At 46.0% G+C, this 15,503-nt stretch overlaps 1 protein-coding gene across 1 annotated transcript in view; it reads right to left on the reverse strand.

The window, feature by feature from the left end:
* LOC124112012 (poly [ADP-ribose] polymerase tankyrase-like) overlaps positions 1-15,503 on the reverse strand; it is an 80,943-nt gene that overhangs the window by 18,025 nt on the left and 47,415 nt on the right. The window contains exons 32-38 of the mRNA XM_046471981.2: positions 13,892-13,984; positions 7,475-7,627; positions 4,848-4,965; positions 3,993-4,095; positions 2,975-3,233; positions 1,291-1,549; positions 244-515 (exon numbers count right to left, since the gene is read on the reverse strand). Of these exons, the coding sequence (XP_046327937.2) occupies positions 244-515; positions 1,291-1,549; positions 2,975-3,233; positions 3,993-4,095; positions 4,848-4,965; positions 7,475-7,627; positions 13,892-13,984 (1,257 nt within the window). The remainder of the gene's footprint in view (positions 1-243; positions 516-1,290; positions 1,550-2,974; positions 3,234-3,992; positions 4,096-4,847; positions 4,966-7,474; positions 7,628-13,891; positions 13,985-15,503) is intronic.

Genomic DNA, 15,503 nt, shown 5'->3' on the forward strand with positions numbered 1-15,503 from the left:
GTAATACAGTAGGAGGGTGAGGTGGTAATACAGAAGCGGATCCAGGAATTTATATTTGTTTTTAGTTGGATAGTGGGGGTTTGGGTGATGGGTTGTCGCAGTCTGAATTCTTATCTTCGGAAATTCCAGATTTAGAACTTTATTTGGGGTGGGAAGGGGGTAAAAATTAGACAATTTGACAAAGACGACATGGGTCCTGATGAATACATAATCATTATTATGATTATCACTTATATTTCTTACCATGTTCTTCTCGTTGATATTCTCCAGTTTCTGCAGCATCCGGGCAACCTTGAAGGCACCATTCTTTATGGCCAGATCCAGAGGTGTGTGGCCATTCTTGTTCCTCCCATTAAGCTTGGCACCAGCTTTGGCCAGAATGAACACAATCTCATCATTATCGAAGGTGCCATGGGCAAGGGGGCATACAGCATGGTGCATCACGGTCCAGCCATTCATGTCCACAGCGTTCAGGTTCACCTTGCTCACCTTCTTGTAGGGCTTGTACTCCTTCTCTACAAATTGGAAAGATGGGTTCTTCAATATGCAGTGTTTCCACTTACTGGTAACGACTGTATTTCGTTCCCAAAATACAGGTGTGTAGAGGGGTGGGAGCATTATACACAGCAATGAGTTTTGACTTTTGTTACCAAAGCAAAAACATTACCACATAACAGCAGAAAAAAATGTCAATAAAACCGTACTGAAGTACCCCAGTTCTGGTATTTTGTCTTTTTTTCACGGGTGAAATATGAGTTGGCCTCAGAATTCCAGACGCTGTTAGGACTGTTTGAAATTGTATGATTACAACATAATTTTGCATGAACGTAACAGCAGGTAAAATCATAACACAAACACAAACTTCACAAAGTTTGTTATAGTTTCTTTACAAATATGAGATCTACTAGGTCCATATGAAGGCAAAACTATGAGACCAATTGATTACAAGGTTTCATGTCATTGGCTGAGATGCTCTCGGGTCATTTCAGCTTCGGGACCAACTGAGTTTGAGAGTGTTCTTTCTTCACTTCATCATAAAGAGGGAATCAGGGGAGTGTCACCCATATGACAGTCATAAAAAAATATAATATTATACACATTTTTGGGGAGGGTCCGGAATCAATTGACATTTTATGAAAAATAAATAGTGCTTTAGGATTTTGTCTTTTCCAGGAGGGTCATGAAAAGCTTTACAAGGGCATGGGGAGGGTCATCCAAACATATGAAAAGCATTAGGGGAAGAGATAACAATAACACCAAACCTCAAAATCCTAAAATCATGGAACTCACTCTTGTTGTCTACTTTTTTCTTTTCTTCTTCTGCTTCTTCTTCTTCTTCTTCAGATTCTTCTGAGTCTTCATCACTCTCATCATCTTCCTTAGACAGTTGTGACAATTTTGAAACACTTCGCTTGAGTTTGAAGATCCGACCATGCATTTTCTTTTTTGTTGCTGATTGCTCCTTGAGTGGTTTCTTGGTCTCTTCATCATCTTTAGCTTCAGGGTCAAATTTGTAGTTCATCAGCGTCTTCACAATGAACACGTCATTCTACAACGAAAGCCCCCAAGTGACTGTAAATAATGGGCTGACTGAACAGATTTCAAGAACATCTCAACAGGGGTTCGGAAACCGTCATCCGGCCGGACATGTCCGATTGGGAATCTCAAATGTCTGGTTTAAAATATTGCTTACCGGACATTTAAATTTTTCTGTCCGGACCTTAGATGCATCCTTTATATCTCAAATTACCTGCCCTTGATTTTCATTAACATTTTACTGACCAAATAAACATTGAGCTATGGAAGAAGAAAATGGGTAAAGGAAGATTTGCCAACGCCAGTCTTAAAGCTCTCAACACTAATGTCAAACCCAGTCAAAAGAGTGTGTCACTTCATGTGCACCTGATGTCGAACCCACTCTCTTTAGAGCACCTTAGGCAGGGGTAAGAAGTGTGAAAACAATTCAGCAGGCTAAAGGTTAATGGACATGAAGACATCCTTTCCATCAGCAAGATTTTTTAGGGCTTTCTTCTGTGTGTCAGTCAGATTTCTAATGTTGAATTTCTTGCAAACTCTATCATAATCAATGGGTGTGGCTGCCATGTTGTCGATATCACCAATCATTGAAGCCAGTTTGTAAGTTGCATTCTGATTGGTCCGGGAGACTGTGTAGTGTAGCAAACCAAATTGGCTCATGAAAATCAAGGGCCCATAATTTGAGATTGCAAGAACCACCAATCTCATAAAAATCAGATCTTAGTTCCTGCTATCGCTAAACAAAGATCTGAGGACATCCCATTACAGGTCACGTCAGAACGACCTTTCATCTGACCAATCAAAGCGTCTCTTACCAGATCACGAAAGTGACACTTGGAATATGTTTTCTAATTATGCAACCTCAAAAACGTTAACACGAGGTATTCCGAACTACAGTTACGACCCGTACGACTGATTCTGTCAAAATCATCGTCTATCTCGCTCTTCCATGGTAGAAACATTTGAACGGAGGAGGCGTTGCACAGTATGTGGGAAGCACTGCCATACAATCTCAACTATATATCAGACATTCCCGGAATGTTCGTTTGTTCAGTTTTAAAATTTTGAATCGAGAACTATGTCAACATATTTTTCAAGCGTAGTCTGAAATGGAAGTCGCCAGTTTGAAACGTGTTCCGTGAAGCTCGAGAAAGCTGCTTTCTAATTGGCTGATGTCGACTTCTTGTTAGTCATTTCAATGGTCGGTCAGAGTTTGCGAAAGGTCGTTCTGACGTGACCCGTAATGAGATGTCCTCAGATTTTTGTTTAGCAGCAGCTAGAACTTAGATCTGATTTGAATGAGATTGGAGAACCACGGAATGGATCCAAGGGTAAGTGTAGGTTTACCGAAAAGCACTGGCGATATAGAGGATGCCTTATATGCTACCCCACCATAACCACTTATTCAAAGCTCCTAAATCGAAGCAAGTAAACTCACCACCTTGACAGCATGCATCATTGGTGTGACCCCTTGGGTGTCTGCCATGTTAACATTGACGCCTTTCTTCAGTAGCCATTGTGTGAAGAAGACACTGTTATGGTTGATGACAATGATGAGAGGGGAGACCTTGGGTGAGTTGTACTTCTTCCAGTAGTGAGGGTCCTTGTCCTCAGACCGGAAAATGATTTCTTGAAGCGGACAGTCAATCAGGACATCAGCTGTTCCCTTCTTCGTATACAAATCATGAATCCACCATCTATAAGAGAATACAGTTGAGTTAGAGACTTATGTTTAACCGCTTTGAGCTGTATTTCAGTTATATCACAGTGTGTCAGTTTTATGTGGGAGGAAAGGCTGATCCAGGTGATGCAGGTGATGCAGGTGATGAAGGTGATGAAGGTGATGAAGGTTTTGGAAATTTGCCAAACTTTGGCGAAGCCTAAGAGCATGGGTATGGTGTTGACAAACCTTGAAAAATAATCAGGGTGAACCAGAATTTAAGCCCGATACCATGTGTTTCTGATACGCCCATGGGACACTCTACACAGCGAACTGCGGCACCTCATACAACTGAGCCACTTATCCCCAGAATACAGCAGACATGGAAAAGGAAAATTGTGGTTCATACGAAACAAGTGCCAACACAATTTTATGACCTTTTGAAGCCTATCTAAGGCCTCTCTAAGGTAGTACCTGGAATCAAATGAATTACAAGGATGATGATGGTGGCGGATGGTTAATGGATCTGGCAAATCATCAGGTATTTATTAGTTAATAAAAAGGAAATCTTAACAAACATTCAAAAAGGGATAGAAATTAACCTGGAAAAGTTTACTGGCCTAAAATGTGACAGCACATATAGGAACACTCACCAAACAAATGTTAATTATTCTACCAGCCCTCAGGATGCCTTTGACATTAATCAAACTTGTTCAAACAAGTGGGCTAGTGCTAGTGTCTATCTCTGTTGGGCAGTGTACCCAATGTGTGTGGAGTTATAGAAACACTTCCTTACGTGAGGTCGGTATCAAATGGTTTGGAGGACTTCCAAAACGCAGCAGACATGACACTTCGATCAAAGGAGTCTGTATATTTGGGACTGTACACCCCCGGGGTCTCTGCAATGCATAAAAACTGTGTCAATGTTAATGTGCAATAACTAGTCCTATGAAAAGTTTGTTCCATGTTCATGCTGGGCCAGGGCCTCCTTCCACAAAGTGATTGTCACGCTAAGGTGATCGATATTAGACTTATGACAGTCACAGCACTAAGGTGATTGTAACTCCAATACTTTAACATAGACTTATGACAGTCACAGCACTAAGGTGATTGTAACTCCAATACTTTAACATAGACTTATGACAGTCACAGCACTAAGGTGATTGTAACTCCAATACTTTAACATAGATTTATGACAGTCACAGCACTAAGGTGATTGTAACTCCAATACTTTAACATAGATTTATGACTTCCTTTTAAGTCCTGTGCATATGAATTGCTAAAAATAGCCATCCAATCAAATTTCATCCTTTTTCATGTTTGAAAGAAGATATTACTTGTACTCTAGTCCTTGTGAACACCTCAAATACTACTAGAAATGCCTTATGCAAATTTACTAACTGGGTACATCACCCTATCCATTCTTAGAAACATCTTTTCCAGCCAAAAGTTGCATAACAGTCTTTTGAATCGATTAAATATTTTTACTTATATATTTTGCTTGTTTTGTGTGGTGTCATTGATACTTCAAACCTATCTCAAAGAGAAAGCAATCAAGCAAATAAAAATGAATTTAACTGTCCTTATTTTATTTCTGATTGTGGCTTTTGAATCTATAAACCAAGAAATTTAAGTGTGACATATGTTGTACCCATGAAGAACTTGGCAAGGCCATAGTTCCTGTTGAGGGAAGCATACAGTAGAGGTGTACACTTGTAATCATCCTGCTTGGTCAGGGACAGCCCTTTGTCTACCAGCTGGGTCACCACCTGAATAAACAAAATGACATTTCACGACTATGTGACATCAAACTTAACACTAAGGGAGTGTGAGTGAGTTGGGTTTAATGCTGCTTTTAACAGTATTCCAGTTATATCACGGCATGTCAGCTTTATGTGGGAGGAAAGCCCGAAGAGATGCAGGACTCAGACTTTTACCAATTCTATGAAACCCACGAGCATGGGTATGGTGCTGACAAACCTAGAAACATAATCGGGGTGAACCCGGATTCAAACCCAAAATCATAGGTTTCTGGCATGCCCAAAGGAGGCAACTCTGCACAGCAAATCGTGGCGCCTTAGACGACTTGGCCACCCATACTCCCTAACACTTAGGGAAATTAATTGAGTTTCGAAAATGTTCTCATCCTTACAACCTAAATGGCATCATTCAAAGAACAGATGAGAAGGCAAACCACACTGTGAAAATTTTGTGTCCATGATCAGTAGACATTTTTGCCACCTAATTCCCCATTTCAATATGTGCTTATTATGGAATTAACACATATCATAAGAGACACAATTCAAGAACTTTTTTGGACATCTTAATTTTTAACGACTGGAGTTGTTACTCAACTGCAGTATTGTTAGGAAAACAATTGTCGTAAACTTCCAATTTCATCCCATGCACTAAAAGAAGCAACACCCTAAAACTGAGTGAGAGAATGTAGTTTTCAGCCACAGGTAGTGTTCTGTTTGTTTTTAAAGCACTATACCACCTATTTCATGGAGGCCTGTAGATAATGATGTCTGGACAAGACAAACCAGTGATTGACATTGAGCTACGTCCCTGCCGTCAGGGTACAAGGAAAGGTAATCAATCAAGTAACTAAGCCAAACCACCTGATCCATAAGTTGACTCTTATGGAAAACATATAACAGCCTGTACACAATAAAGTCTGAGCCAGAAGGAGCAGCTACAGCCCAGGCCATCTGGAGACCAAGACATACAACTAGCCAGGTATACATCTGGATACCAAGACATACAACTAGCCAGGTATACATCTGGAGACCAAGACATACAACTAGCCAGGTATACATCTGGATACCAAGACATACAACTAGCCAGGTATACATCTGGATACCAAGACATACAACTAGCCAGGTATACATCTGGAGACCAAGACACACAACTAGCCAGGTATACATCTGGATACCAAGACATACAACTAGCCAGGTATACATCTGGAGACCAAGACATACAACTAGCCAGGTATACATCTGGATACCAAGACACACAACTAGCCAGGTATACATCTGGATACCAAGACATACAACTAGCCAGGTATACATCTGGAGACCAAGACATACAACTAGCCAGGTATACATCTGGATACCAAGACATACAACTAGCCAGGTATACATCTGGATACCAAGACATACAACTAGCCAGGTATACATCTGGAGACCAAGACATACAACTAGCCAGGTATACATCTGGAGACCAAGACATACAACTAGCCAGGTATACATCTGGAGACCAAGACATACAACTAGCCAGGTATACATCTGGAGACCAAGACATACAACTAGCCAGGTATACATATGGAGACAAGGCATACAACTGGCCAGGTATACATCTGGAGACCAAGACATACAACTAGCCAGGTATACATCTGGATACCAAGACATACAACTAGCCAGGTATACATCTGGATACCAACACATACAACTAGCCAGGTATACATCTGGATACCAACACATACAACTAGCCAGGTATACATCTGGAGACCAAGACATACAACTAGCCAGGTATACATCTGGAGACCAAGACATACAACTAGCCAGGTATACATCTGGATACCAAGACATACAACTAGCCAGGTATACATATGGAGACAAGGCATACAACTGGCCAGGTATACATCTGGATACCAAGACATACAACTAGCCAGGTATACATCTGGATACCAAGACATACAACTAGCAAAGGTATACATCTGGATACCAAGACATACAACTAGCCAGGTATACATCTGGATACCAAGACATACAACTAGCCAGGTATACATCTGGAGACCAAGACATACAACTAGCCAGGTATACATCTGGATACCAAGACATACAACTAGCCAGATATACATCTGGATACCAACACATACAACTAGCCAGGTATACATCTGGAGACCAAGACATACAACTAGCCAGGTATACATATGGAGACAAGGCATACAACTAGCCAGATATACATCTGGAGACCAAGACATACAACTAGCCAGGTATATACATTGTTACCACCCAATCCTCCAAATCAGTCAGTTTTACAGCAACCAATCCCCGGAATAGCCACATGGGTGTAGACACCCTACTAATAAGCAATATGTCAACAGCAATGTTTTCACTCCTATTCATATGTACATGAAGTGACTTTCTTTGAAAGTCAAGCACATGAGAATGACAATTGTTTATGAGGGCATTTCAATCACCCTGAAAACCCCACTGGAACGTTTTTTTCATTGAAGCCCCTTTACAAATGAACAACCCATTGTAACAGGCTTACCTTCTTAATGAGATCATCAAACCCCCTGGCATTGAGACTGAGGAAGTGAATCAGGTTTTGCCCATGTTCACGGTTCTTGCGTATCGACTGCACATCGGTTGTCGTGGCGAGAAGTCGCAGAACAATGTTGTACTTTTGTAGCTTCAGTCCCATCTGTAAACACATGAGTAGGACACATGTCCTGATATAAGTATGGAGATGCTTTGTGCAGGATACATATGACACACTGTCTAGGGTACACTGTTGCATATAAATAATATCTAGAAAAGTGCTTGCAAAAACAGAAGTTACTCCTTCACCAACATTCTTGGAAGGCCGCCAGATATGACACATTTTCCAGTGTGATACCATTACCATTGCTTTGGTTACATACCAATAAGCAATAATCACTCACAAGCTCACATAAGAAACTAAAGGCATTTCCACTGAAATCACAGTACTTCCATTCTAATGACATTTCTGATTAGGAAGATATATGCCCCAAAATTTTAAACCATGTTCCATTAGCTGCCTTCATAAGAAAGTTATGCCTGGCTGAATGATATCACTTCCTGTTTTGGAAAATACATGTGATATTCAGTGTGATTAAAAAAAGAAAGTCCCATGCCATTAACAACTGTAATAAGAAAGTTACACACATTCCGTTTTAATGACTTCACTTCCTGTTTGTTAAAACACATATCTAATGCATGACAACTTTAAAGTCGAAAGTCCCATTCAACAAAAAACATAACCTGTTTAAAAAAATTGTAAAATTTGTAGAATTTTCCTATTCGGAATATTCTATAAGTAATACGTTACCACTGTTATACCGAGGCTGTTGTCTCCCACAACTGCAGCTATAGCGAAATCTACCACAGAGATCTCAATTACCTCATGCAGCACGTGCGTAGCCACCTAGCTGCCATGTGACACCCTTCACTCTTGTCTCTTGCGAGAGCAAGTGCTCGGGGGACGGACGGGCGGGCAGCAGCCCAGTGGTAACGTATTACTTATAGAATATTCCGAATAGGAAAATTCTACAAATTACATTAAGTAATACGTTACCACTGTTATACCGAGGCTGACTACCACAGTAGGCGGTGGGGAGCACCTACAACCCGAATCCTGACTGCTAGCGTTCCTTCCGACCAGCGGAAGTAAACACCAAGGCGGAAGCACTCGATGCGCATGCACCTAGCTAGGCGTTACCCTATAGGAATACCAAAGTACTGTCAAGCGAATACCGTAAGGCTCAATCGTCATTGCCAAAACGATTGGTGACTCCAAACGGCCCCACTGGATAGGTATTTCATCGCCGCAGCGGATGAGAACACAGTAAACAGTCGAAATTAATTTCATTCAGACCGTAAATCCCCGAGCAAGCCTACTTAAAGTATGTAATAGGCGCGTGCCCTAATTCCAGTATTCGTAAGCATGTATCACAAGGTTGGAATACACGACAGACAATTAAATGCATAATTGTCAAAATACAAATAAGGACAAAACACACAAAAAGCCGCCTCACCTGTGGTGTGGGTGCGCTGGTTTGCAGGACCCCCACTCCTGTACCCACGGCGTGGGAACATTGGAGACGACCCAGATTGACCACCGTGCAAGGACTGACGACTGTAGAGTTTGGAATTGCGCTGAACACACCCCTTAGATGACCGCTTGTACCGCGATCAGCGGCCCAAGACAGTGCACCCCCTCCACGTCTTCATCAGAAACCTTTCTGAGGTAATGATTGGCATAAACCGAGTCAGAACGCCAGTAACAACCTCGTAATATTCTGTGAACAGAGATATTCGAGTGTAGGGCAAATGTTGCCGCTAGCGCCCTGATCTCGTGCAGGTTTGACCCCGCTACCGGTAACCCCTGAGACCGGTACGCCAGATTGATGACAGAACGAAGCCACAACGCAATCGAGTTGCGAGTTATGTCAACCATGCGATTAGGGTTACATGAGATGAACAGATGGTCACGCCCTTGTCTACGTTCATTCGAAGCCTAAAGATAATACTTAAGGGCCCTAACCGGACACAGCGCTCTGTCCTCAGTATCAGCAGGATGTAAGATTTCTTTGAGTGATCTTACAGTGAATTCTCTCTCCGTTTGCCCGATTCTCTGATTCTTGGCGACGAAGCCCATGAGCAGGCCCAGGCGGACCGCTCCTTCGTCACCCCTATCGAATCGTACCTTGGTGACATCGAGTGCATGAATTTCAGATACACGTGCCGCCGTGGCAAAGGAGAGGAGAAATGCTGTTTTCCAAGTCACATGCAAGCACTATGCAAGGGTTCATACGGAGCTTCCGTAAGTGATTGCAACACTAGGGAAAGATCCCAGGCCGGTGCCCAGAGGCGGCCCTTCTTAAGATCGTGCTGTTTGAAACCCTTGATAATACCCCGTATCACCGTCTCTTTGGAGAGACTGGTACCGATAGCAACGTCCCGTACCGTAGCAACGGACGAGACATAGTTGGCAATGGAACCCCCGGAGAGTTTCCGGGTCTCTCACAAGTGAGACATGAAACGAGCAATATCCTGCACAGATACCTTATCTGGCGAATGAATGTGATGTTTACGACACCACTTCGTGAAAATAACCCAACGTGCATTATACACCTTCTGGGTAGAATCACGATGCATACTAACGTATGCCCGAGACGCCCGACGAGAAAAACTTTTACTCCTCAGACACTCGGTGACAACATCCACGCCGTGCAGATTGAACTGCCCTGCGTTTGGATGAAGCTGACGGGTGTGAGGGTGGATCAAGAGATCCGGTCTCACAGGCAGTGGAAGTGGCGACTGCGTGACCTGGGTCAGCAAGTCGGGGTACCACGATCTGTTCGGCCACATGGGCGCGATCAGTAACATTCGACAGCGAACTCCTCGGAGCCGGCTTAGAATGTGTGGTATCAACGCTGTCGGCAGGTAAGCATAAGGGTCCAAGCCCGTCCAGTCTAACGCGAGAGCATCGTGATCGATGGCCCTCGGGTCCGGGACTGGTGATACAAACTACGGGAGTTGATTGTTGAACCGTGTTGCGAACAGGTCGACCATCGGACAACCCAAATGTTCGCACAGCCACTGAAACACTCCTGGGTTCAGCATCCACTCTGTGGGTCTCGGATCCCGAGACCTCGATAGAGCGTCGGCCAGTATGTTCCGCACACCTGGGATGTGACGGGCGCGTATCTGGCACGGGACACTGTCCACCAGAGTGTAAATATCGAACGTGAGATCGAGTAGCAAGTGACTGTGGGTTCCCCCCAGATTGTTCACATAGGACACTACCGTCGTGTTGTCGGTCGCCAGCATGAGCCGGGCGTCGACGAGACGATGCTTCCAGTGATTGACTGCGTTGATCACTGCCTTGAACTCGAGACAATTGATGTGAAGACCTAGTTCGTCTACGCACCACAGCCCCGAGCTCACCTCCCCCTCTAGATGGGCGCCCCAGCCCACTAGAGAGGCGTCTGTATACAGGTTCAACTTGGCTCGGTAGGGCCGCATAGACACTCCTGATAAGACAGTGTAAGGGACTGTCCACCACTCCAGATGCGGTCGGAGCCGATCCGGGAGAGCGACGGTCGCACTTTCACCTCCTGTGCTAACAACTGGATTAAAAACCGTTGCAGCGGGCGGAGTTGGAGACGACCCCGTTCGGTGCAGTCCTGGGCTGACACAAGTAACTGTAACAGCTGTTCCCAAAAGTGAACAGTCTGTGCACCGCTAAGACTTTGGCAATCATCGCCTGAATCTTGTGCCACCGGTCTGGCGGGACAAAGAGGCAATGGGTCACCGTGTTGAACCGACCTCCGATGAACTGCAAGTTCTGAGAGGGGGTTACCTCGCTCTTAGGGAGATTGACAATCTACCCCAATTGCTCCAAGAGCCGACGTGCGAAATCAAGCTGCCGAGACAGCATGTCCGTCATTCGATTTGCTACTAGCGAGTCGTCCAGGTACGCGAAGTACCGGACACCCCTCCGGTGGAGGAACCCCACTATGGGGGTGGTTAACCGGGTGAACAGCCAGGGAGCGGATGAAAGACCGAATAGGAGTACAACCCACTCGTAGTGCCTGCCTTGAAAGACAAACCTGAGATACTTGTGATGATCCAAGTGAATCGGAACATGCAGATAAGCATCCTTCAGGTCGATCGAAGTGAGCCAGTCGGCCGGCATGATCAGAGCTTTCAGGTCCGCCAAGCTCAACATTCTGAACATGGGCGGCTTGTGCAGGTAGAACTCGTTGAACGATTTGAAGTTGTGAATCGTTGTGAGTTCGGCACTGTCCTTCTTGGGAACGAGAAATATCCTGGAGTAAAACCCCGGTGTTATTTCTGGTAGAGCTAACTCCCTAACTGCCCTCTTCTCCACCAACCTGCCGATGGCATCGGCGAGGATGGGAAGATCGGTTTCCGAATAGAAACCTGCCAACGGGGCAACGGTGAGCGGCGGATTCGCTTTGAGATCGAACTGATAGCCGTACCGAATCGTGTTGACCACCCACGGGTCGTCGAACACTTGTTCCCAATTCTCCCAGTAAGTCTGGAGTCTGGCTCCCAATGGGGAAGGAGAGGGGGGCCTGACAGGCTGCGGCAGGCGCAACTGTCCAGGGCCAAGTGACTCGGGTTCGCCTACGGGCCAACCGAAGTTGGCGCTGTCGTCATACGAACCCCTCCAATGAGAGTCACCTGGAGGGGCCCTTGCTGTCCTTAGACGACTTGGGCTTCCCCCAGTTCCCCTTCTTCCCGCGAAAGGGCTGCTGATGGCCCTTACCGGAGCCCTCAGGGCGGGGCTTCTTCCCGGAGGAAGAAGAACCCGACCCCTTAGGCCTGCCGGCCACAGCATCCTGGAGCGCGCTCCGCTTAGGAGCGGCACCCAGGCGCCTATGCAAGGACCCCACAAGATCCAGTGTGTGCCGAGAGGCCTCGGCAGACACAGCGGCCTGTTGTTCTTTCAGAACCCCAGGGATCTTGTTATTAAACAGGGTCCGAGCAGACCAAGGCTGCGAAAGGAGCACCTCCTGATTAGCAGCGTCCAACCCTGAGGCAACCAGATACGACTGGCGCCGGAGACAATGGCACGTGCCGGAAATAAAGGCTGAAGCCCCGGCAACGTACTCAAGGGAAGCATTTAAACCGAGCAGGCAGTTATAAATGCGCTTGTCTCAGTCCGTGGGAGAACCTTCGACCAGACTAGCCGCTGCAGCCAGGTATGTGTCTCCGTGAGACATTGCCAGCATGGAGTGTCGAGCAAGGGTGTCCAGCTGCTGCAAGGTACCTTGTGGTACCGTGGCAGCCGGTGGGGCACGGACACCAAAACGCTCAACATGGGCTTCCGCGGTAGGACCAGCCTCGGGAAAGGCAAGGTCATGCACCGGGAAGGACCCTTTTCTCCACGATGGTGGAGGTAACAGGAGACCCCGACTGGAGGCAGCCGTGAAGGCCTTCTCCAGGGAAGGCTTAATCCCGCGCAGCAAGGTTGATGCCGGGAAAGCCTTGTCGGACGACTCGTCGTATACCTCGGAGGAACCCACGGGCATGTCCTTGAAGAGGTCATAAACCATGGCCACGCGGTCCTTAACCGATAGCGGGAGCAACGGTTCGGGGGAAGGACCGGAGACCACGTACCGGTGGACGCCGCGTCCGAACCCGCGGCCACCGAAGAGGCCGGGGACAGAACAGCCAGCGGCCTATCCTGAGATAAAGCCGCAAGCTTGGAGTCCACAAGTTTAGACAACAATGCGGCGACGGAATCCCCGGACAGCCCGAGGGCCACCAAGGAATCTGCCGCAGCCGAGGAGGTAGTACCTGCACGGGGACCCCGACCGGACGAGCCGGCCACCATAGGGGTGGAGACGGACTGGACGTACAGTCGGTAACGCTCAAACTCCGCAGGCCCCAGACCTTCGCACAGGGTGCACCGGGTGTCCCCGCAAGGAACCCTGCACCGTGGGCAAAGATCATGGGGATCCCGGGACGACAAGAATTTGCGGCACACTCCGCAACACTGAGGAGCAGGGGTAGAGGGGGTTGCAACCGGGGACATTTCCATGTCAGACATTTTTGTTTAATTCTATGAACAAAGAGCAAAACATGGTTACAACGCACGCACCACAATGATTCACAAACGAGCATTTTCACAAGAAAATAAACGAACAATGTGAACATATAACATAAACATATAACATATAGAGAAATAAGTGATGTTAACCCCCAAAACATACAAGAACAGGGGAAACGTAAAACACAATGTGCTTACGCGAACCCCGCAAGTATAGAGAAAAAAGGGCGGTCACACACAGACACCTAATGATCCTTCAGTCCCCTCTTATGACAGGCATAGATTACCATGTAAGTTACCATCAGAAGGTTAAAATTGTTACATCTTCTAAAAAATGCATAGGAGCTTTTTAGCACCCACCTCAATGGCATCTGCAAATGTGATTCCTGATTCTTCAACAGACTTAGCCATCACCATGAAGCACACTCCCTGGAACTCGTTCTTCAGAGCATACTGAAGGAGGAAGGGAATCTCATGGCTTCAACAAAATAGACTGTGGATAGAGCAAGTACATCAGAGGATGGATAAGTGGTGAGATGAGTAGGTAGAATAGACTTGGATTTGTGGTGAGATGAGCAGGTAGAGATAGACATGGATTGGTGGTGAGATGAGCAGGTAGAGATAGACATGGATTGGTGGTGAGATGAGCAGGTAGGGATAGACGTGGATTGGTGATGAGATGAGCAGGTAGAGATAGACATGGATTGGTGGTGAGATGAGCAGGTACAGATAGACATGGTGGTGAGATGAGCAGGTAGGGACAGACATGGATTGGTGGTGAGATGAGCAGGTAGGGATAGACATGGATTGGTGGTGAGATGAGCAGGTAGAGATAGACATGGTGGTGAGATGAGCAGGTAGGGACAGACATGGATTGTTGGTGAGATGAGCAGGTAGAGATAGACATGGATTGGTGGTGAGATGAGCAGGTAGGGATAGACATGGATTGGTGGTGAGATGAGCAGGTAGAGATAGACCTGGATTGGTGGTGAGATGAGCAGGTAGGGACAGACATGGATTGGTGGTGAGATGAGCAGGTAGAGATAGACATGGTGGTGAGATGAGCAGGTAGGAACAGACATGGATTGGTGTTGAGATGAGCAGGTAGAGATAGATATGGATTGGTGGTGAGATGAGCAGGTAGAGATAGACATGGATTGGTGGTGAGATGAGCAGGTAGAGATAGACATGGATTTGTGGTGAGATGAGCAGGTAGAGATAGACATGGATTGGTGGTGAGATGAGCAGGTAGAGATAGACATTGATTGGTGGTGAGATGAGCAGGTAGAGATAGACATGGATTGGTGGTGAGATGAGCAGGTAGAGATAGACATGGATTGGTGGTGAGATGAGCAGGTAGAGATAGACATGGATCAGTGGTGAGATGAGCAGGTAGGGATAGACATGGATTGGTGGTGAGATGAGCAGGTAGAGATAGACATGGATTGGTGGTGAGATGAGCAGGTAGAGATAGACATGGATTGGTGGTGAGATGAGCAGATAGAGATAGAAATGGATTGGTGGTGAGATGAGCAGGTAGAGATAGACATGGATTGGTGGTGAGATGAGCAGATAGAGATAGACATTGATTGGTGGTGAGATGAGCAGGTAGAGATAGACATGGATTGGTGGTGAGATGAGCAGGTAGAGATAGACATGGATTGGTGGTGAGATGAGCAGGTAGAGATAGACATGGTGGTGAGATGAGCAGGTAGGGACAGACATGGATTGGTGGTGAGATGAGCAGGTAGGGATAGACATGGATTGGTGGTGAGATGAGCAGGTACAGATAGACATGGATTGGTGGTGAGATGAGCAGGTACAGATATACATGGATTGGTGGTGAGATGAGCAGGTAGAGATAGACATGGATTGGTGGTGAGATGAGCAGGTAGGGATAGACATGGATCGGTGGTGAGATGAGCAGGTAGAGATAGACATGGATTGGTGGTGAGATGAGCAGGTAGAGATA

The sequence above is a fragment of the Haliotis rufescens genome, unplaced genomic scaffold (genome assembly GCF_023055435.1).
Source record: "Haliotis rufescens isolate VD_foot unplaced genomic scaffold, xgHalRufe1.0.p SCAF_2, whole genome shotgun sequence".
In the NCBI taxonomy this organism is placed as follows: Eukaryota; Metazoa; Mollusca; class Gastropoda; order Lepetellida; family Haliotidae; genus Haliotis; species Haliotis rufescens.